This window comes from Gigantopelta aegis, chromosome 10, assembly GCF_016097555.1.
Source record: "Gigantopelta aegis isolate Gae_Host chromosome 10, Gae_host_genome, whole genome shotgun sequence".
Taxonomy (NCBI): domain Eukaryota; kingdom Metazoa; phylum Mollusca; class Gastropoda; order Neomphalida; family Peltospiridae; genus Gigantopelta; species Gigantopelta aegis.
The window spans coordinates 51,641,567-51,666,633 of record NC_054708.1 but is presented as its reverse complement, the minus strand read 5'-3'; the positions used below and the strand labels follow the sequence as shown (position 1 = coordinate 51,666,633).

General features: G+C 38.8%; 1 protein-coding gene across 1 annotated transcript; it reads right to left on the bottom strand.

Annotated features, from left to right (window-relative positions):
* Window positions 1-919: 919 nt before the first annotated feature.
* On the bottom strand, window positions 920-2,191 carry LOC121384240 (BTB and MATH domain-containing protein 36-like). The gene has a single exon (XM_041514527.1). The coding sequence runs from the start codon at window positions 2,132-2,134 to the stop codon at window positions 1,346-1,348; it is 789 nt and encodes a 262-aa protein (XP_041370461.1). The 5' UTR covers window positions 2,135-2,191; the 3' UTR covers window positions 920-1,345.
* Between the last annotated feature and the right edge of the window lie 22,876 nt (window positions 2,192-25,067).

Here is a 25,067-nt window from a genome sequence, read left to right as displayed (position 1 = left end):
AGTTTGTTTGGTAATATGCAATACATTGAATTGAATACACCATGATCGCACACCTGCACCAAGGTCATTGTCTCCTACACAAAGGCCATTGTTTCCTCCATGGCCATTGTCTCCTATGCAAAGGCCATTGTGCCATTATCTCCTACACAAAGGCCATTGTTTCCTCCATGGCCATTGTCTCCTATACAAAGGCCATTATCTCCAAAGGCCATTGTTTCCTACCGAGGCCATACACCTGCACCCACCTATACAAAGGCCATTGTTTCCTACACAAATGCCATTGTTTCCTACACAAAGGCCATTGTTTCCTACCAAGGTCAGACACCTGCACCCACCTATACAAAGGCCATTGTTTCCTACACAAAGGCCATTGTTTCCTATACAAAAGCCATTGTGTCATTGTTTCCTACACAAAGACCATTGTGTCATTGTTTCCTACACAAAAGCCATTGTTTCCTACCAAGGTCAGACACCTGCCCCCACCTATACAAAGGTCATTGTTTCCTACACAAAGGCCATTGTTTCCTACCGAGGTCAGACACCTGCACCCACCTATACAAAAGCCATTGTTTCCTACCAAGGTCACGTGATCACGGGAAAGTAGGTCAATCATGGCGCCCAACAGGCCCTAATACTACTATAATGGACAAACTAGCATGAAGTGGTATTCATCTTCAACATCGTTATTACAATGGTGACATTTTCTATTATTGCGTTCAATATTATGGTATCTTCCTCTTTCAATTTCCAAGTCGAGGTATGATAATCTGAATTTGGTTATGTACTTTTTATAGTGAATGACGGGGCTTGTTTGTTAATTTAAAAATTTGGACTCAAAGACGAAGTCATAAACGTGCATAAATGTGCAGCATGGAAGCATTTAGGGTACGGAGGCAAACGAGGGGGAACCATGACCAAAGAGAAGGACATGCAATGTATTTAAATAATAATAAAAAAGAATTGAAAAAACCCAACAACAAAAACCCCAAACAAATAAAAACCATCATCGCGGCATCAATTCTGTAATTGGTCTGACCAGAAACCAGCTATATATTTTGTGTTTTACCAGTACAATGCAACCAATATAATACTTTTTTTAAATGATTTTTTTTTTTTTTTTACAGTCACAAAACAAATCTGCGCTGTTTGGAAAGTAAATTTACATTAGTACCAATTACAAACTAAACAAATAACATCAGGAAAATTTATGATTGTTACTTTTAAGTCTGTAGTTAATAACATATATTGTTAGACACCTGACATAATATTTATATCACACACGCTATAATGGAAAAAATTAAATAAAATAGAACGATATATTCAATCTACACATGTACGTGTGCAACTAATTGTTGGTAAATGTCTTAAGGAAATGCTCCACCTCAGATTTGTGCTTCAAGAGATTATCTGCATGGCGGAAAAACTTGGAAGATAAGAAACTCATACTACAACCAGGCACCGTACAATATCCTGTATGCATTTCAGAGTGCTGACAACATGCATTCTTCGGTAGAATCAGGTTTACAAGTGCTAACATGTCCTCACTAACGACCAAGCCAGGAGTTTCCACAAGATCACATCGTCTTGACAGGATTTCCACTTTCGTTTTGTCACTGATTTCTGCAAAGCCCGGCTCCTTCTTCAACTGAATATTTGGTCTAGACGCGGCCATTTCAACAGCTTTCTTAAGCGTGTCCACCAAGTTGAACTTATCAGCCAAAAACGTTATACGGACAAGTTCTTTGTTGCTTACAGTTTCATACTTTGACTGACGTAATATTCCTAAAAGGAAAACATCGCACTTTTTCATCAAACTTTTCACCAGGTACTCTTGTGCCAAAGGAAGAATTACTTCAATGTTTTCATATGTAACATCATCCAAAGTGTTAGGATATAAGCACAAAAGAAATGCCAAAAAATCTCGACAGCTTTTACTAGGAAGGGGTATTTCCTCTTTCGACTTTTCCCGGAATTCACCGTGGAACATTTTAGAAAACACCGGAGAGGCTGACGACAAGATTGCTTTGTTGACATGTAGTTTACGCTCTTCAACAACGAGTACAACATCAGTGTCTTCACTGGGTTTGCCAAAGCCAAACAAGTTTTGCTTTTCTTTTGGAATGAATTTTGCCATATTGGTTCCTGACCACGTCGAATATTTTCAAAATTACTACGCCCTAGCTAAAATGGTATTTCCACAAAACTATAAATAACATTATAAGAATTTTATCAAAGGGACACTATTCTAACATACGGTAGTCCATGACTAATAGAAAAACCTTATTAGACTGAGTCGCAGTCGATATGACGATATCTCTGGTTTAGATTTTTCTAGGCGTACGGTCCACCATTTTGGTAGTACTGGCGTAGGAAGCGGGGGCAAGGGGGGGGGGGGGGCATGTCCCCCCACACTTTTAAGATATTTTGCTTTATATTTGCTTTAGTGTAAAAGTGTGTAAATATAAAAGTGTGCCCCCCCCCCCCACCACCACCACCACCAATTTTTGGCAAATATTTATGTTGTCGTTGGAGGATTTATTTTGTTAATAATGATGCAAGTACTTCAACTGAGATTTAATGAGTACGGAAGGTTATACATTTTTGGTTTATGTGTCTATTTGTTGCACTATTTCGGTTGAGAAACGGTTGAAACATGTTGCCACAAGTTTTGAATACCAGCTATATATAGGGTATGTAACAATACTCGGACGTAGAAAGAACCACACTTTCTACGTCCCTTCGGACTTACTAAAAGTTTTTAAAAGTTTGTTTTTGTTTAACGACACCACTAGAGCACATTGATTTGTTAATCATCGGCTATTGGATGTCAAGCATTTGGTAATATTGACAAATCACGAGCGTAGGAAGGTACCAAAAAGTGTGTGTGTGGGAGGGCACACTTTTATATTTACACACTTTTACACTATTATAAAGCAAATATAAAGCAAAATATCTGAAAAGTGGTGGGGGGGGGGGCACATGCCCCCTTGCCCCCTCCGCTTCATATGCCAATGCAAATAATCTTAGAGAGGAAACCCGCTACATTTTTTCCATTAGTAGCAAGGCATCTTTTATATGCACCATCCCACAGACAGGATATACCAGTCGTGGTACACTGGCTGGAACGAGAAATAGCCCAATGGGTTCATCAATGGCGATCGATCCTAGACCGACCGCGCATCAAGCGAACGCTTTACCACTGGGTTACGTCCCGCCCCTTCGGACTAACTAAAGATCGTGCACCTGTTGGCGTATTCACCGGGATCTAGACCTCGCAGATCGCCAATTTTACCTTTAAGATATGTATATATTTTATTTATGTATACACAGGCACGGCGGAAACAAATAGACATCGGGAAAGCTGACTGAGATCGAAGGCGCAAAGCAAAGTTTCTAAAAGGTTCGGGTGGTAAGCTCCTCCGTAACATTTTGAAAACTAGATGTTCTGAAATGCAATTTCCTGCATTCTACAAGTAACATTCATCTCTGTCTTAAGATTTACTACCAATAATATTTTTATTCAGAATTATTGGGGCGGAGAAAGGCCCCCCACCCCCAGCCCCCTCTCCGCCCTGCCTGATACATAAACTAGTACAGCAATTAAACACTTACCTGGAATTTTATAATCGATCATCACATGGGTTGTTCCAAACCGATCAATTTTCGATTAAAATCGATCACTGGAACATCACTAAGAGCTAGCACATGGTGCTTGGTGTAATGGAACAGTATTCCTGTACATACCTCCATACTAGGACTGCAAGTCTAAAATATACTCTTCAAAAAAAGTAGGGGAACTCTAATAAGAATTTACAATTGCCGAAATTGTAAGGTATATTAGCTGTGAGGAATGGATATATGATAATATTGAATTAATTCGGCAAACATTACAACCTGTAGTTCAGTATTACAGTAGGTTTTATGACCACCAAACATCTTGAAGGACGATTGGGTTCAGAAGTCAAATTTGAAAGTTGACGGGTTTTTATCAGTAAATCGCACATTCAAACAATAAAAATGACTAAAAACCAAACAATAACAACTGTATGATCAACAGAATGAAAAGGATTGACAGAAATAATATTCCACAATGATTAATCGACCTCCTGGAAATTGTAAAAATCGAGAATGACACCCCACAGACGTGTACGGGGCGGGGCAACTGCGTGATGCATGTGCAAACTATGGAATGTGTTTCGGTATGTTGATAAACAGACCCGAACGTTCTTTACTAGGATGTGTGTGGTCAAAACGTATGCTCGATCTAATTGTTGATATTAACATTAATATTTCAGGTTCCCCTACTGTTTTTGAAGAGTATACATGTACTATGTACATACAGCTATCAAGACTTCTGTATTGAGCATGTGGGCGTGGATTATTCTTACTGACTTTGCGTAATACCTTCTTTTAGCATGTTTTTCGACTAAAACTTATTTACAGCCCTTGCGCGTCAAAGACAAATGATTGTCAAGTTAACTATACGTCACAGTGTAATCGATTTCGATCATTCTGTTTTTTCATTGGATGTATGGCATTGGTGACCTGGTCATCACCTAGGAGCAGCCAGTCGTATGTCTTGAAATTGTTAACACACGTACATGTGTAAACAAGTATGTGTTATCAAAAATAACGAATGATGTTCTCACCAACAGGTGTGTAAGAAATTTGTTTTACTAAAAACTAGATTTATGATTGTGACGTAACGATAAACCTATATACGTCAGTTGACCTTAATTTGTATTTATGAAAGGCCGGTGGGCGGAGCCTAAACTCACATTAAACGGAACATGGTGATTTAAAAAAAAAATATAGTTCCACATGTTTTTGGTGAATGTGACATGAAAATTATTCAATGAAAGAAAGAAAGAAATGTTTTATTTAACGACGCACTCAACACATTTTATTTACGGTTATATGGCGTCAGACATATGGTTAAGGACCACACAGATTTTGAGAGGAAACCCGCTATCGCCACTACATGGGCTACTCTTTCCGATTAGCAGCAAGGGATCTTTTATTTGCATTTCCCACAGGCAGGATAGCACAAACCATAGCCTTAACCAGTTATGGATCACTGGTCGGCGCAAGTGGTGTACACCTACCTTGCGGAACACTCATTCAGTTCCGCACTCAGGGTTTGGAGTCGGTATCTGGATTAAAAATTCCATGCCTCGACTGGGATGCGAACCCAGTACCTACCAGCATGTAGACCGATGGCCTAACCACGACGCCACCGATACCGGTATTATTCAATGAATAACATTAAACAATATAGGTAGAAAGATTATCATTCTAGGAATCAACCAATTTAAGTTTTGTGGTGTAAATGTGTCTTCTTCTTTTTTCTTTGGGCGGGATTTAGCTCAGTCGATTGAGTGATTGCTTGAGGTGCTTACGTCATAGGATCGAACCACATAAGTGGATCCATTCAGCTGATTGGGTTTTTCTCGTTCCAACCAGTGCACCACAACTGGACAGAGGCCGTGGTATGTGCTTTCCTGTCTGTGGGAAAGTGCTTATAAAAGATCCCTTGTTGTATTAGGAGAAAATGTAGCGGGTTTTCTCTGATGACTGCGTGTCAGAATTATCAAATATTTGACATCCAATAGCCGATGATTAATTAATTAATGTGCTCAAAACAAACTTCTTATTGTTTTTTAAATTGTCGTTTTCAGCGAGTGGGGGTCTGAATTTGATCGATCTTCGTTTCCTACCAATCTGATTAAAATTAGCTCTACTTGGTCTACCAGTAGTTCAAACAGCATTGCGTGGACTCCCATGTCCACGTGACATTTCATCTATAAATAACAATTTAAATATTGACCAATTACACTTTGCCTTTTATAGCGTTATTCGGGAGCATACAAATTCTAAAAATATCGGGCGAGACTATTTATGCAATAGGCGAATTGTTGGTCTATTTCAACATTTAAAAAAAAAGGGGTGGGGGTGGGTGGGGGGGGGGAAGTGCAGTAATAAACGCTGGATTATATACTAGTATAAACAGATTTTATGGCTACACCATGACGGTTTTTTTTCGTCTTAAAATTAATTTTATATAAAATATTATATTGCATTTAGTTTCCGGCATACTTCGTAATTCACCCGAAACATTTCGTATATCCTCGGCATAATTCCGAATGTTTTCAAATTCTTTTCAAATCACTGCATTCCCAGTCTGGAGCTCCACGCGGTAAGACGTGTTTGTTTCGCTTGTGCACACTGCACGTGCTTTCGTGTGCTCGACTTGGGGGTCCTTCATTTCGTTGTTTTTGTCAGCGAAATGAAGTTTACTACTGGGATGTATGCGGCCATTGGAACTGATTGAACGCTGGAATGCTTCTCGTTTCGACAGTCTGCACCACCAGGTTGGATTCTTTTTTAGCGAGATTCCTTGCCTCCACGTCATTTCTCCGTCTGACTGTCGACTTGGGTTTTTTCGTGACTCGTATGACGGCCATTCTGCAGAACGCCACGGTTGTTCGCGTTTAGTCTCTATATGTCCGAGCCTGTCCTAGCAGCACTGGAAGATTGACCGCCCCACTCTAAGAAGAAATAGGAAGCGGGGTCGGCCCCATCTACTCTTTTTCTAGACTTTACCTTGCTTTATAGTGATACCATCTCGTATCCTCCGGAGTCGGGCCCGTCCGCACCACTATACCAACCCATGACGACTGGACTATAACCTAGTCTGATACTCTCTCTCGTTCAGACGGATCCGGCTTCTCAAGATCTGTATTTCAGCACAGCACTAAACCTTCAACGTCTATCGACTGTCAATCTAGGGGTTTTCTTGACGGGATGCAACCCATCTCGTCCCTATAAGCTGTGCACCCAAACGGCCTTAACGAGGCCACTCGCGTGGACATATCGATCGGACTTTAAACTTTTAGATCTGCGTTCAAAATTTTATGTCGAAATTACTTCTTTTTTTTAATATTATTAAATAGTCCGATCCTCTCTTCTTTCTCTTATTTAGTTTTGGACTGTCCTTTTAATATGCTCCAAATTATGTCAATATTCGGCCGAGCAGTCAATTCTTTTTATTTTTGGCTTGTAACCTTTTTTTTATTTTTATTTATTCTATTAACTTTTTTACTAATTGCTATTTTCAAGATTCTGCCCATTTTCACCCCCCCCCCCCCCCCCCCCCCCCATCCCGAGTCAGGCCACCGATCTTATCGGAGGTCGGATTCGGGATGGGCGTGTTCGAAACCCTAGTGGTATATGGGCACGTTAAACTAGTTATCATCATCATCATCAAATCACTGGCATGATTTTGCAAGTAAGGTTTTGATTGGTCGAATGAAAGGTCAACTGGACATGAGCTCCAGTGGGCTGCTGTTAGATCCACATGTAATAGTGGAGCTAATTTTAATTAGATTGCGTTTCCTACCCTGTATCTAGGCAATATAGCATATCTCACGAGTGTTCCGTCGATTGGTACTAATCAAACACCTAGTCACTCCAACCAGGACCCGAACGCCCGTGCACCAACACTGTGAATAAACAGTCCCGGACCGGTGCCCATGACAGGCGTGCGCTACAAAAGCTTGCTCTGAATATGCACGTAAAACCCTATGACCTGACCTGACCTGACCTGGGACCTATGGTGGACATGCTTGAACCTTGAATGGACATAGATATGCTAAAGATGTTTGTTTGATCTACACGTGATAACCTAAAATATACTCTTCAAAAAAAGAAACGCAAAAGGGTACAAATGGGTTATAACTCCGATTTTATGTTTCCTACCGGTTCATGCTTTGTGAATATAAGGTCATTGCATGTCCCAAACACATTCCCACGGTTACATTCGATAAAACGCAGCTACTGTACAATAAAGTTCCAAAATGTGAATATTCGCAAAAACGCAGCCACGTGCAAACCATGTCACCACTGCACGTGCGTTGTCTGCACGTGCAACATGAACACCGACAGTATAAAAGTGCAGGGTGTTCGCTTGCCTGGCCTCTGTATCTGGCCGACAGTTGACAATCCAGGATATGCCACGTCTCAGTGAACCGCAGAGAAACAATGTCATCGGCCGACTAGACGCAGGCGAATCCAGAACGGCCGTTGCCAGGGCATTCCATGTGTCCCCAAGCACCATCTCCAGACTGTGGGACCGTTACCAGCAACATGGATCAACACGTGACCTCCCTAGATCCGGTCGACCACGGGTCACTACCCCCGGGCAGGACCGCTACATCCGGGTACGCCACCTTCGGGAACGATTGACTACTGCCACCTCCACAGCCGCAGCAATACCAGGTTTGCGCAGGATATCCGACCAGACCGTACGGAACCGCCTACGTGAGGTAGGAATTCGTGCCAGACGTCCAGTTCGAGGTGTCATCTTAACACCACAACACCGTCGACTCCGACTGCAGTGGTGCCAGATTCATCGACAATGGCCTCAACTGCGATGGAGACAGGTGTGGTTCAGTGACGAGTCCCGATTTCTGCTCCGACGTCATGATGGAAGATGTCGCGTGTATAGGCGTCGTGGTGAACGTTATGCGGCAAACTGCGTGCAGGAAGTGGACAGATTCGGCGGGGGTAGTGTCATGGTGTGGGCAGCCATCTCACACACTGACAGAATTGACCTGGTCCACGTGCAGGGCAACCTGAATGCACAGGGCTACATTGACCAGATCCTCCGGCCACACATCGTTCCAGTTATGGCCAACGCCAACGCAGTGTTCCAACATGACAACGCCAGGCCTCACACAGCACGTCTCACAACGGCTTTCCTACAGAACAACAACATTAATGTCCTTCCTTGGCCATCGATATCACCGGATTTGAACCCAATTGAGAATCTATGGGACGAGTTGGACCGACGCCTCCGACAGCGACAACCACAGCCCCAGACCCTGCCCGAGCTGGCAGCAGCCTTGCAGGCCGAGTGGGCCACCATCCCCCGGGACGTCATCCGTACTCTGGTTGCTTCAATGGGCAGGCGGTGCCAGGCAGTTGTCAACACACGCGGAGGCCACACCCGGTATTGACTCCAGATGACCTTGACCTTGGTGGTGTGTCCTATCACTTACTCACAATGGACTAGAGTGAATTGTGAACAATCCTGCAACATTTGGTAATTATCGGACTCACCATTCAATAATTAAATCAATTCTCCAAATGTTACGACAATGTGGTTTTGCGTTTCTTCTTTTGAAGAGTATATTATAAAAGGAATATTTGTTTAACACCTTAACACATTTTAAATTAGCTGTTTGGTATCTAACATGTGACATTGTCGATAGAGAGAAAACCACCATAAATACGCAGGGCAGTGCATACCACAACCTATAATATACCAGTCTTTATGTCGAGAAGAAACCTGAATCCATTGAGGGTAATCGATCGTAAGACACACTGCATCTCAAGCGAGCGTTCTACCACCGAACTACATTCCCCACCCAACATGAAATATAGTGTTGTGATTACGTCATATGTTCTCAGAGAGTGACTTGTCTTCTAAGCAGAATAATACACAATGTACTGGCTTAAGTACTTTTCTTTCAAATCAAACAAACTTTAATTAAAAAAACAAAATCGAGATTTATTCTTGATAATATTTATGAACTTGAAATCTGTTTTGATGTGATCGGTACAATGAAATATAATACGCGAGTGCTTATTTCATGTTATACTTGCTTCAAAATGTAAGCTCTCTCCGGTAACACTGTTTTTAATGTACACATATTTACAAAACATGATAAAACACTTGCGATACAGATAACACTACCAGACAAGTAATATTAATGACATTCAGACATACTATAAATTGACCTAGAACGATCAAGTGCTCGCCCACCTATTGTTGTAGAAGAATGTTAGAATTCAATACTTAACGACATATTTTGTTCGTCATTCTGAATGAATGAAGGAAATGTTTTATTTACATTTATTTGTGGTTATGTGGCGTCAGACATATAGTTAAGGACCACACAGATATATCGAGAAGAAACCCCCTGTCACCACTTCATGGGCTACTCTTTTCGATTAGCAGCAAGAGATCTCACAGACAGGATAGGACATACCACGGCCTTTGTTACACCAGTTGTGGAGCACTGGCTGGAACGAGAAACAGCTCAATCGGGCCACCGACGGGGATCGATCCTAAACCGACCACGCATCAAGCGAGCGCTTTACCACTGGGTAACCGCTACGTCCCGCCCCCTCATTCTGAACGAATTTATTATATATGCTCTGTGTTTGGAATGTTTCTCCAAAGAGTGTTCGTTCTTTCGCTCATTCATCATTTGCCGATAAATCTTGTGTTTCAATGAGAAAAGGAATTTGACGTTAACATCCATGTAAATTGTAAATAAATACGAATAAATTAATTAATTAATGTTTAACGATTTGCGGATAAATCTTGTGTTTCAATGAGAAAAGGAATTTGACATTAACATCCATGTAAATTGTAAATAAATACGAATGAATGGATGTTTAACGACACCCCAGCACATCATCATCATCATTATCATCATCATCTTCTTCATCATCATCATCGTCATCATCACCACCACCACCATCATCATCATCATCATCATCATCATCATCATCATCATCATAAACTAACAAATACAAACCCCCACCCCCGAAACATCACGAATTACATGTATTTGGTAACAATGAAATGTAGCCCACAGTCAATAGCGACAGAAAGTATCAACAATTACAGTTCTTAATATTAGTATATCATAATGTTTTTCCGTCACATATTTAAAAATAAACGGCAGGAATAAATAACGTTTTGACAATTAAGACTACGTACCCTCAACTGTGCGACGTAATATTACACAACTAAACTAACAAAAGACGAACGCACGTGCAAACACATGTATAATATGAAAGTGTGTGTGTGTGTGTGTGTGTGAGAGAGAGAGAGAGAGAGAGAGAGAGAGAGAGAGAGAGAGAGAGAGAGAGAGAGAGAGAGAGAGAGAGAGAGAGAGAGAGAGAGAGAGAGAGAGAGAGAGAGAGAGAGAGAGAGAGAGAGAGAGGAATGTAGAAGACGATGTAATCGATTTTACGAAAAAAGAACAGTCAACAAAGGATGTGTGTCTCACAATGTATCCAAATTTATGTTTCTCACAATGTATTAAAGTTTTTGAAACAATGCTGTTTGATTTGTTGGATTGCTATTGTTTTGACGCCATAGGCATGGATAAAACGTAGCCTCGTATGAACCCCGCCCAGGAAAAAATAAATATTTTAATGATCCACCGATATATTACAGAGTCTCCTGGAAATGTTTAATGAACTGAAATGCGACTAAACTCTCGAGAGTAGAATGCTCGTTGACTTTGTCTACTGATAGGATCAGCAAGGATGTGTTGACAATACCCGACACACCCAGTCACCCATCCCGGCAACGCCACTATGTAGTAATACCACAGCGATAAGTCAACTCCTACTAGACTTTGATTTAATCAATCCCTCCAAACACTCGGGTATTGGTTAGGTAATGCCGGTATATAACGGCTGGTGGTCTCTTGATGGGTGGAGTCTGCAAGCTGGCTAAACATCGAACACTGACCAGGCATTGGTAACCGATTTCATTGAATTACCCAGACTATCGGTGGACAGACAAGTAAGAGATACTTTGAAATCAAAATTTTACATTATTTTATTTCTATAAGTTTTTAATATAATATAATATAATATCATATATATATATATATATATATATATATATATATATATATATATATATATATATATATATATATATATATATATATATTATATTATATTATATTATATTATATTATATTATATTAATGTATATACAAATGTATATTTATTTATTTAAGAATTGACCGCAATTATTTTTTAGTTCATGCAAGTATGAATCAAAAACAAAGATGTGCACCGCGTAGGGAATAATACAAAAGTGTGCACATCTTTTTTTTTGGTTCATACTTGCATGGACCAAAAATAATTGCGGTCAGATCTTATAATTAAATGTATATGCATACTTTAACAATACATAACTGAATTTATTTTGTTTAGCTTTAAATACGCTTGTAGTATTGTGTGTGTACACTTCATTGATACTTATGTCGCGTAAGAATGCAAATGTTCTTTCACTATTATTTAAATCAGGTGATTTTTTGTAAATCACGTCATTTCCTCTAGCTGCTGTGCATTTTTACGGATCATTTATTTATATTGGAAGGAATTGTCCTATTCGTGTTTTCTTTATATTTTAACATTTATGCTGTCGGTGGAATAGTTTACTTTTCTGTAGAATATCGCTTACAAGTACGTTACAGGCGTGAAGTTTCCTACATGATTTCTTTGACCACCGACCGAGTCTCATGTCATGATTAGCGAAAAGGTTTTTTATTATTATTTTTTATTTAAATCAATGCGTATTGATCTACAATTCTACTCTGCTATAGCATGTTCCATTAATTTATCGTATACATATTTTGTATTGCTTTTGTAGCTTTCATGTGTGTTTTCTTCAAAATATCTAAATATGGTTGCCTGAATAATCCTGCTTGTTGCACAAAAGTAGTGCGAGTCGGGGGAGGGGGGGGGGGTTAATAGACGTGACTTAATTTTTTTCGGTTCATCGAAATATGAACGAAAAAAGGTAAACACCTCTGGACCAATCAGATTGCCGTAAAGTGTATAGACGCAAAGAAAAAATACATACATACACACACACACACACACACACACACACACACACACACACACACACACACCTATATATTTTCAGTTTATATATTATATACAGTTTCCAACTATAACATGACTGTAATGTAGTGATATCAGGACCCCCAATTCTGACAATACCAAAATGGTTTCTGAGGTTTAATAAACTTTACAAACCTAAAAACCTATTTTTTTTATTTTTTTACTTACATGACTATATAGGTATGTGGCTAAAACTATGCTGAGTTCAGCCAAACCGAGCAGAATTTGTTTTCGCTAGTCTAGTGTATGCGCTTCACAGTAAAGCAAATGGCTACGTCGGGAACCAATCAAATAGTGAACTTGCGGCTGCTACACGCATACCATGTATATCAATACTATCAACTCTCACCCTTAAAGGGACATTCCCGAGGTTGCTGCAATTTTAAAGATGTTATCGACTAACAGAGACTTTTTAACGATTGTAATTACATATCAAATATATTTTTCTGCATAAAATATTAGTGGCTGTATATTAAACGTGTTTCTGATCGTTCTAATATTTGTACTAGGCTAAATTTCATTTTATTTCCTAAAATATGTTTTTTTCGTACGTACGAAATTATTGGAAGACAAGATCCAATTTGGACTTGTTATAAGACGACCAGAAACACATTGAATATACAGACGCTGATATTCTAAGCAAGAAAATATATTTAATATGTAAGTTTAATCGTAGAAATATTTTATTAGTTGGAAACATCTTACAATGCAGCAAACTCAGGAATGTCCCTTTAAAATAAAGCAGAAAACAATTGTGAGTTAAGCTGCTCGTTTCAGAAACTTAATAGGACCCCGCATATTGTTTCATGCACAATAGCAGCTGGTATAGCTAAAGTTTTGCTTTGTTTAACGACATCACTAAAGCACATGTATTTATTAATCATCGGCTATTGGATGTCAGTCAAACATTTGGTAATTTTGACACATAGTCTTAGAGAGGAAACCCGCTACATTGTTTTTCCATTAATAGCAAGGGATCTTTTATATGCATCATCCAATATACAGGATAGCACATACCACGGTCTTTGATATACCAGTCGTGATGCTAGCTGTTACACTAACACTAGATGAAATTAAATTGCAGAAATGTAGCGGCCACATGTTACGCACTGTCACATTTATCACCAATGGCAGCACTGGTATTGTTAACTCTAAAATGAAAAGTTGTGTGCACTTATTATTTTCCCAAAGTTCAGCCAGCGAACGTTTCGCTAACGTTCGCGAACTATTTGATTGGTTCTCGACGTGACCATTTGGTTTACCGTCTAGCTGACGTTTTTTTCTGCTCGGTTTTGGCTGAACCTAGCCTTGGTGCATTGCTACCTATAGTTCTACATTTCAGTATAGATCGCATCAAACCATATGACTTATGAATTGGCACGTAACTCATAAAGAATATACGTAAAATTCATATAAAGCATATTATTCAGTTTTAAACCCATACCAACGCAAATATAATTTTTTGAAAAACAATTGGTCGATTTTGATACAGGTATGAACTTATAATGAAGGCATTTTCTCTTCACTTCTGTATTAAAAATTATATTTAATCTATATAATTTGATGGTAATTTGTTAAGAAACCTTTTATATACATAGAGATTACCCCCCCAAAAAAACAAACAACCCAACAAAAAACCCCAACACAAACACAAACAAAAAACCCACAAACAAAACAACAACAAAAAACAAACAAAAACAACAACAAAAAACAACAACAAAAACAACAACAAACAAACAAAACAAAAACAAAACAAAACAAACCAACAACAATAAACAAACAAACAAAAACAAACAATATTGGAGTTGGTATGCGTTTAAAACTGAATAATATACGAAGCTTTGTTAATTATAGTTACATTGCAATACATCGGTCTTTTGAAAATGGAGATCGCGTACACACAGTAAGAAAGTTTATTACCCCAACGGTCACTCATAACAGGGAAAATATTTTCTCCGTGAGAAATATTATGCATTGATCTAACGAACAATACTATTGGACAATTTGACGTTTAAAAATCAATGACGTTGTCGGTACTAAATATGACGTCATCACGATTTGGCAAAACACACAAAATGACATCATGTTTTTTAAAAAGAATTTGCGTTTATGGCTCTCTATTTTTGGTGTTAAATTTATAACAAAATGTCATTTTAATGCAGTTCATTATAGATTTTGTAGCAGAATAAAAATAACTTTTGTTTTTGAAAATTATCTATGAACGTGATTAAATTACAAAGCTATAGCAATTATCAGAACAGCGCGTAAAGTGGTTTACATCGTTTCTATACAGGTTGGCCTTCGTGCATGTGCGTCAGAAATAGAGGCTTTTAGAGAAAAATAGCTTTGGTAATAAATAAAATAACAAACTCTGTACCAGTTATTATCAAATTTATGTCCCTCGTGAAATAATTTTCATTTGTCACTCGCTGAAGCTCATGACAACTGACAATTATTTCACTCGGGACATAAATTTAATAATAACAGGTAACTCGTTTATTATCCTCTATATAAAGTCCATCCCATCCGCCGGCAGTACAGGGAAGTGCACATACCCTGCACCCGTGTATGGCGTTGTAACATCTGGTTCCAGCCAGTCCACCACGATTGGTGTATCATAGGCTATAAAATATCCCTTGCTACCAATGGAAAAAAAACATACGTTTACTCTCAAAGACTATATCTCAGAATTACCAATGTTTGACATCCAGTAGCCGAAGATTAACAACTCAGTGCGATTTAGTCAAGGTCAAGTAAGTTTTACTCATGCTCACATACTACTAAAGTTTCGAGCATGTCTGTCCCGGGGACGACCTCTGGATAGCCACAAATCTATCTTGGGACAGAAAAAGTTAAAGGGACAATTTTGAATAATTACTCTAAAAAATATTGGGGAGTTTAAAGAATTTTTATTTGTGCAGTCCTAAAATATAATATAATACTTTTAATAAAAATAATTTTTGCACTAATTGTTTTGGAACGGGCAGTCTAAATCTAAAAAAAATTTAACACTTAAATGTAGCCCTTTAAGGAGGGGAAAGGAGGTTAATTGTGGAGGTTAGGCCAAGGCCACAGGAGGTTTTGTGGTTAGTGGTTGAGACCCACAGCATGGGCGTACATAGGGGGGGGGTGTTCGATGGGTTCGACCGACCCCCCCCCTGAAATCGCTTTTTTTTATAATTTAATATATCTGACATTGATATCTGACATTATTATATTTACTCAACATAGAAATATATGCCCAATATCTCTGCAATCTATTTTCGAACCCCCCTTTTCAAAACTCAACATAGAAATATATGCCCAATATCTCTGCAATCTATTTTGGAACCCCCCTTTTCAAAATCCTATGTACGCCCATGCACAGGTTATAGAGTACACGGATCAGAAGACTAACAATCGCTGATGGAACAAAGTCTAATCAGACTGATGTCACAGAAGAAATTGAAATTTTAAAACTTTCAGATTGTGAGAATGATAAGCAGACGATGATTAAATAAACATATACTATTATGGATGTGTTTATTGTATTTACCGTACTCGGTGGCGTCGTGGTTAGGCCATCGGTCAACAGGCTGGTAGGTACTGGGTTCGGATCCCAGTCGAAGCATGGGATTTTTAATCCAGATACCGACTCGAAACCCTGAGTGAGTGCTCCGCAAGGCTCAATGGGTAGGTGTAAACCACTTGTACCGACCAGTGATCCATAACTGGTTCAACAAAGGCCATGGTTTGTGCTATCCTGCCTGTGGGAAGCGCAAATAAAAGATCCCTTGCTGCTAATCGGAAAGAGTAGCCTATGAAGTGGCGACAGCGGGTTTTCTCTCAAAATCAGTGTGGTCCTTAACCATATGTCTGACGCCATATAACCGTAAATAAAATGTGTTGAGTGCGTCGTTAAATAAAACATTTCTTTCTTTCTTATTGTATTTATTCAGCGCATGAGGTGGTAGTACCGAAGAGACCATCTCCAACAGTGGAAAAAATACAACATGGCGCTATCCCTTTTCGTCATCCTTCTACTCCCTCTCATACAGGAAGTTGCGTCACTACAGGAAGCAGGTAAGAATAAGAGTCAAAGGAAAGGAATGTTTGTTTAACAATTCACCGGCCTCGGTGGTGTCGTGGTTGAGCCATCGGACATAAGGGTTGTAGGTACAGGGTTCGCAGCCCGGTACCGGCTCCCACCCACGACTCAGTGGGTAGGTGTAAGACCACTGCACCCTCTTCTTTCTCACTAACCATTAACCAATAACAACTAACCCACTTTCCTGGACAGACAGCCCAGATAACTGAGGTATGTGCCCCGGACAGCGTGCTTGAACCTTAATTGGATATAAGCACGAAAATAAGTTGATATGAAACTTTTAACGTTACCTTAGCATAATTTAAACTGTGACTACTTGATGCAAGCTTCATTCGCTACAGAGGTTAATTAATTAAACAATCAATTAATAGACCACACAAACAATCAGTGAATCAGTCAGTCAGTCAATCTATCCATTCATTCTGGATGGTATCTAGCATTCGACCGAGATTTTTGGGATAAAGCAGGGCTTGTAGATTATGGTAGCCCCACTCCCATGGCTAGTGATATTCAGTGTTGGGCTAGTAAATAACTACTATTGCCATGCCCGATGGCTAGTGAAATTTTTGTTTGGTCAAATGTTGCAGTTAAGTCTATTTTGTAAATATGAATATCCTGCCCCAACCCCAACCCACCAATGTTAGTGTTTTTAAGCTGTATCTCCCTCTTTAGGCGACATATCTGATTATTACTATTATTTAGTAAAATTGTAATAACTTAAACTAAAGTAGGGCTAGTGGATTTTTTAATTGTGGCTAGTAAATTCTTTTAATCACTGATCCCATGGCTAGTGGATTTTATAAATATTCTAGAAGCCCTGGATAAAGGATCAATTCCTATCGGTGTACCCATTCTCTGACTATTTTTTTTCGTTTATAATATTGGCCCACAAAGGCCGTGTTATGTGCTGTCCTGTCTGTGGGAAAATATATATAAAAGATCCCTTGCTACTAATTGACACATGTAGAGTATTTCCTCTGCACACTGTGTCACAATTTCTAAATGTTTGACACCCAATTAATTAATGTGCTGTAGTGGTGGCATTAAACAAAATGAACTTGTTTCATTTATTTACTCACCCACTCATTCTATGTTAAAGGGACATACCCTAGTTTTTAAACACTAAGGCATATTTTTTTACTATTATAACCGTTTTTGATAACATAAATCATACTTTACCTAGATTTTATTGTTTTGAGTATCACTTTCCGTACATTCGAAGTGTTTTTGGTCATCCTGGTGTTTTTAATATCACAAAATGCATTTCTCATATTTTTTAAAACGCACATGCGTCTGAAAAGTAAGTTATGGAATCGAATTTTAGTCTATTTTTAGAGGGTATTTCACCATTTCAAAGTCACAGACTCATGTTTCACTCAATTGTAACTTTATCCAAATGTGCCCGTCGATTAATTTGTAGCCTAGGGGGCTTCATGCGCGGTCGGTTTGGGATCGATCCCCGTCAGTGGGCTATTTCTCGCTCCAGCCAGTGCACCACGACTGGTACATCAAAGGCCGTGGTATGTGATATCCTGCCTATGGGATGGTGCATATAAAAGATCCCTTGCTGCTAATCGAAAAGAGTAGCCCATGAAGTGGCAACAGCGGGTTTCCTCCCTCAATATCTGTGTGTTCCTTAACCATATGTCCGACGCCATATAACCGTAAATAAAATGTGTTGAGTGCGTCGTTAAATAAAACATTTCCTTTATCCAAATGTGTTACAGGTTTGTAAATTAAATAAACTTAGTGTTAATTTTCATCGGTTGAAACTAGGGTTTGTCCCTTTAAACCTTTACTTGACAAACGCACTATAAGATTTTCTATGATGTAAAATGTCGATCGGTATTCTCTGTATCGTATTTGTATCTGATATCATGTATGTATCTGATAATTAAAGCTGAGACCTGTGCTCTTGCAATACAGTACTTATTATACTAGACGTTTTAACGATTACTAATATTACTCCGAATAGCTAAAATGATGACGCAGCTATGGCATTTGTTATTGTATATAGAATGTGTCTATAAATTTTTGTTCAATTCCATATCTATTCAATTAAACATTTTTAATATACTATTCCAAAAGTGTGTATATCATTAACGTTCATATACGTTGGATATCACCTAAATTTAACAACACATAACTACTTTTAGTTATAAAAATGTCAGCATTTGATCATAATTTGTTTTCCATACTAAACAAAAATGATAGCAGTTTACTTAAATGAAGTATATAAACAGATAAACCAACGAACAATGCTTAATATAAGAAATGGTTCATTTAATTAAATACTATTTTCGTGTTTACTATCTGCGATATATAACGACCGCGCCTTGTAAAATTGACAGATTGACAAGTAACAATGGCGCCATGTTTTTGACCTCGAACTTTGTGTTATCTTTTCAATATTCAAAATCGTCCGAGTTGAATAACAGGTTCGTTACCCACCGACCTACTAGAATAAAGCAGTAACCAGAGGCGTGATTTATTTGTACTGTTATCCTAGTGTATAGACTGCTGGATTCCCGTTGACATTGAGATAAGTCTTCAAACAACACTGACAACAACGCGATTTAAAAAACATAAAGTACTTTTCCAGAAGGGTTATCAGGTTTTTAAATCGGAGGACTATATTACGCGACATCGGGATCGGCACGCCCTAACGTCTTGTTTTTAAAATAAATAATGTGTTAAATTTTTTTAAACAAAATTGCCATAATACAATAAAATACATTAATTATTTTAATTCATTTATCAGGTGGGTTTGGTAACATAAATGACAAGTAAAAATTGCCATCAAATACCAACTAATGCCCAATTCGTTTAACTTATATATCATTGTTTGACTACATTGTAATTGTTTGTTTTGTTGAACGTCACCACTAGAGAACATTAATTTATTAATCTTCGGCTATTGGATGTCAAACATTGGGTATTTTTGACATATTGTCTTAAAGAGGAAACCCGCTACATTTTTCTATTAGTAGCAAAAGTAATCTTTTATATACACCATCCCACAGACAGGATAACACATACCACGACCTTTGATATACCAGCCGTGGTGCACTGGTTGGAACGAGAAATTATCAGGCGAGCGCTTTACCCCCTCCCACCGTCTCGTACGCGTATGTGCTTTACTACTTTATATCAAACAAAAGGGTTTTTATTTTATCATATTTGCGACAGTTGGGAAATATCCGGAAACCTAACACACATAAATTCGAAATAGGCGTGGCCGATACATGTTATTTATTCTACAGCCAGTTGCTTCAAACCGTTAAAGCCATTCCAGTGACGACACACAATTGTTATTTTTCAACAATCTACAGCTGTCAAACAATGTAATTTAAACTTTCTGGGTCAGGGATTCGAGCCCACAACTGGCAGAACTTGTCACATTGTCAACATGTACAGAGATTTAACGCATGAGGCCACACAATTACACCATCGAATGGATTTGTGATTTAAGCTTTACAAACCTGATATGTGTACTAGTAATAGTAATGTATCATTCATTCATTTCAACTTATTTTCATGCTTATAGTCAATTAAGGTTAAAGCACGCTGTCCTGGGCACACACCTCAGCTATCTGGGCTGTCTGTCTAGGACAGTGGGTTAGTTGTTAGTGGTTAGTGAGACAGAAGAGGGTGTAGTGGTCATACACCTACTCATGGAGTCGTTAAAACTCGCTCTGGGTGGGATGCGGTACCGGGCTGCGAACCCTGTACCTACTACCAGCCTTATGTAATGCATCAAGTCGAAATATACTGAGAGGCATAAATAACGCAATGGGATTTCACTGAATAATATTTTAAAGAAATGTCAAATCATCATATATATACTCTTCAAAAGAAGAAACGCAAAACCACATTGTCGTAACATTTGGAGAATTGATTTAATTATTGAATGGTGAGTCCGATAATTACCAAATGTTGCAGGATTGTTCACAATTCACTCTAGTCCATTGTGAGTAAGTGATAGGACACACCACCAAGGTCAAGGTAATCTGGAGTCAATACCGGGTGTGGCCTCCGCGTGTGTTGACAACTGCCTGGCACCGCCTGCCCATTGAAGCAACCAGAGTACGGATGACGTCCCGGCGGATGGTGGCCCACTCGGCCTGCAAGGCTGCTGCCAGCTCAGGCCGGGTCTGGGGCTGTGGTTGTCGCTGTCGGAGGCGTCGGTCCAACTCGTCCCATAGATGCTCAATTGGGTTCAAATCCGGTGATATCGATGGCCAAGGAAGGACATTAATGTTGTTGTTCTGTAGGAAAGCCGTTGTGAGACGTGCTGTGTGAGACCTGGCGTTGTCATGTTGGAACACTGCGTTGGCGTTGGCCATAACTGGAACGATGTGTGGCCGGAGGATCTGGTCAATGTAGCCCTGTGCATTCAGGTTGCCCTGCACGTGGACCAGGTCAGTTCTGCCAGTGTGTGAGATGGCTGCCCACACCATGACACTACCCCAGCCGAATCTGTCCACTTCCTGCACGCAGTTTGCCGCATAACGTTCACCACGACGCCTATACACGCGACATCTTCCATCATGACGTCGGAGCAGAAATCGGGACTCGTCACTGAACCACACCCGTCTCCATCGCAGTTGAGGCCATTGTCGATGAATCTGGCACCAATGCAGTCGGAGTCGACGGTGTTGTGGTGTTAAGATGACACCTCGAACTGGACGTCTGGCACGAATTCCTACCTCACGTAGGCGGTTCCGTACGGTCTGGTCGGATATCCTGCGCAAACCTGGTATTGCAGCGGCTGTGGAGGTGGCAGTAGTCAATCGTTCCCGAAGGTGGCGTACCCGGATGTAGCGGTCCTGCCCGGGGGTAGTGACCCGTGGTCGACCGGATCTAGGGAGGTCACGTGTTGATCCATGTTGCTGGTAACGGTCCCACAGTCTGGAGATGGTGCTTGGGGACACATGGAATGCCCTGGCAACGGCCGTTCTGGATTCGCCTGCGTCTAGTCGGCCGATGGCATTGTTTCTCTGCGGTTCACTGAGACGTGGCATGTCCTGGATTGTCAACTGTCGGCCAGATACAGAGGCCAGGCAAGCGAACACCCTGCACTTTTATACTGTCGGTGTTCATGTTGCACGTGCAGACAACGCACGTGCAGTGGTGACATGGTTTGCACGTGGCTGCGTTTTTGCGAATATTCACATTTTGGAACTTTATTGTACAATAGCTGCGTTTTATCGAATGTAACCGTGGGAATGTGTTTGGGACATGCAATGACCTTATATTCACAAAGCATGAACCGGTAGGAAACATAAAATCGGAGTTATAACCCATTTGTACCCTTTTGCGTTTCTTTTTTTGAAGAGTATATATAGATAAGTCTTCAAACAACATTGACAACAAAGCGATTTAAAAACTAAAGTACTCTGTGGTATATGAGCATGTTAAAACATTACGCACGCACTCTTCCAGAAAGGTTATCAGGTTTTTAAATCAGAGGATTATATTACGCGACTTCGGGATCGGCACGCCCTAACGTCTTGTTTTATAAAATTAATAATGTGTTAGAAGATTTAATAACAAAAACACCATAATACAATAAAATACATTTATTATTTTAGTTTAGTTACCAGGTGGGTTTGGTAACATAAATGACAAGTAAAAATTGCCATCAAATACCAACTAATGCCCAATTCGTTTAACTTATATATCATTGTTTGACTACATTGTAATTGTTTGTTTTGTTGAACGACACCACTAGAGAACATTGATTTATTAATCTTCGGCTATTGGATGTCAAACATTGGATAATTTTGACATATTGTCTTAGAGAGGAAACCCGCTACATTTTTCTATTAGTAGCAAAAGTAATGTTTTATATACACCATCCCACAGACAGGATAACACATACCACGACCTAAGATATACCAGCCGTGGTGCACTGGTTCACAGGCGAGCGCTTTACCACATCCCCCATCTTGTACGCGTATGTGTTTTACTATTTTATATCAAAACAAAAGGGTTTTTATTTTATCATATTTGCGACAGTTGGCAAATATCCCAATCTAATTAAAATTAGCTCCACTATTACATGTGGATCTAACACCAGCCAGTTGGAGCTCATGTCCACCAATCAAAACCTTACTTGCAGAATCCTGCCAGTGATTTAAAAATAATTTGAAAATTTTCCGAATTATCCTGAGGGTATACGACATGTTTCGTGTGAATTACGAATGCCGTAAAACATGTTTTATTTTATAAAATAAATAATTTGTAATGTAAAACTGAAGACTGATTTTTTTTTTTATTTTTTTTTTTATATAAATAAATAAATAATTTTTAATGTAAAATTGAAGACTAATAACCCACCCCGTACGTATTGGTATGGTTCGCTGTACTGCGGCTACTAAAATAGACTCGCCCGATATTTTTAGAATTTGTATGCTCCCAAATAACGTTATAAAAGGCGAAGTGTGATTGGTCAATATTTAAATTATTATTTACAGACGAAATGTTACCTGGACATTTGGGGACTACGCAGTGTTGTTAGTTTTAAATCACTGGCAGGATTCTGCAAGTAAGGTTTTGATTGGTGGACATGAGCTCCAACTGGCTGGTGTTAGATCCACATGTAATAGTGGAGCTAATTTTTAATTAGATTGCAAATATCCGGAAACCTAACACACACAAATTCGAAATAGGCGTGGCCGATACATGCTATTTATTCTACAGCCAGTTGCTTCAAAAGCGTTAAATCCACCCCAGTGGGTACGCACTATTGTTATTTTTCAACAATCTACAGTAGTAAAACAATGCAATTTAAACTTTATGTGAGTTCAGATCAGGGATTCGAGCCCACAACTAGCAGGACTTGTCAACATGTACAGATATTTAACGCATGAGGCCACACAGCTACACCATCGAATGGATTTGTGATTTAAGCTTTACAAACCTGATATGTGTACTAGTAATAGTAATGTATCATTCATTCATTTCAACTTATTTTCGGGCTTATAGTCAATTAAGGTTAAAGCACGCTGTCCTGGACACACACCTCAGCTATCTGGGTTGTCTGTCTACTCGCTCTGGGTGGGATGCGGTACCGGGCTGCGAACCCTGTACCTACTACCAGCCTTATGTAATGCATCAAGTCGAAATATACTGAAAGGCATAAATAACGCAATGGGTATTTCACTGAATAATATCTTAAAGAAATGTCAAATCATCATAATATTATATATATATATATATATATATATATATATATATATATATATATATTTGAGTATGCGAACAAATGGTATATTGGTAACAACTGTAAGTGAAAGCGTGTTTTGTTCAAATCGGTAAAAAAAACCCTAATTGGAATAATATGAGTTTTTAGCGAAAAGCATAACTTGGTTGTTTATTGCAACCAACACATTGCATATGAAAATCGTTTTGCACGTGCATTGCCTGCTCTCGTCTCGTTTTTTGTTTTGTTTTGTTTTTGTGTCTTTTTTTTAACATGCCACGATAAGTAATGTTAAAAATGTGCTGTTTTATTGCCACAAAAAACCGAGTTGTGTTTTTTGTTTGAAAACGCATTTCATCAATTTTTTCTCTCCAGATTTGAACAATATCTATTGAAGATTTACTGACTGAATTAAATCCGAAAGGATCGTATCAATTTGGGTTATTGTTTGGTAAAATGTCAGAATAAAACATAAAACTTAATTTAGCAATCACGTAAAAACTTTAGTGGTTAATGGATTAAGTTTAAGAAAGTGCGGATTCGTGAAATTATAGTTCATAAATCCACAATTCCCTGTACATTGTCAGCTCCGTCAAGGCTCGTAATTATTTTTTCACAATCTACACCTGGGTTTTTTTCGACATCTAAACCGAATCGTATACATTTAAAAAATATACTTGTGATACAAAACATCTCACATGTGTTCTATAACGGATTTGTAAGAAAATATAAATTTAATCATGATATACACATGGAAATAAATTAAGCATGCAGTCAAAATGTTGTCTACATGTTGTTTATGCCGACGAGGTTCAACCTGATATTGAGAGTGTGTACATATGTATCTACTAGGTATTTACCGATATGGTATGGATAAATTACTTATAAGAAGCACGTCAACGTGATTTCAGTTTCATTGTTAATTACCATACATTATCTCTATAACAATTTTACTATGATTATGTAACAACATATCTGCCAATGCTGGATATATATATATCCAGTTGGTTACAAGAGTACTTAACTATATATATATATATATATATA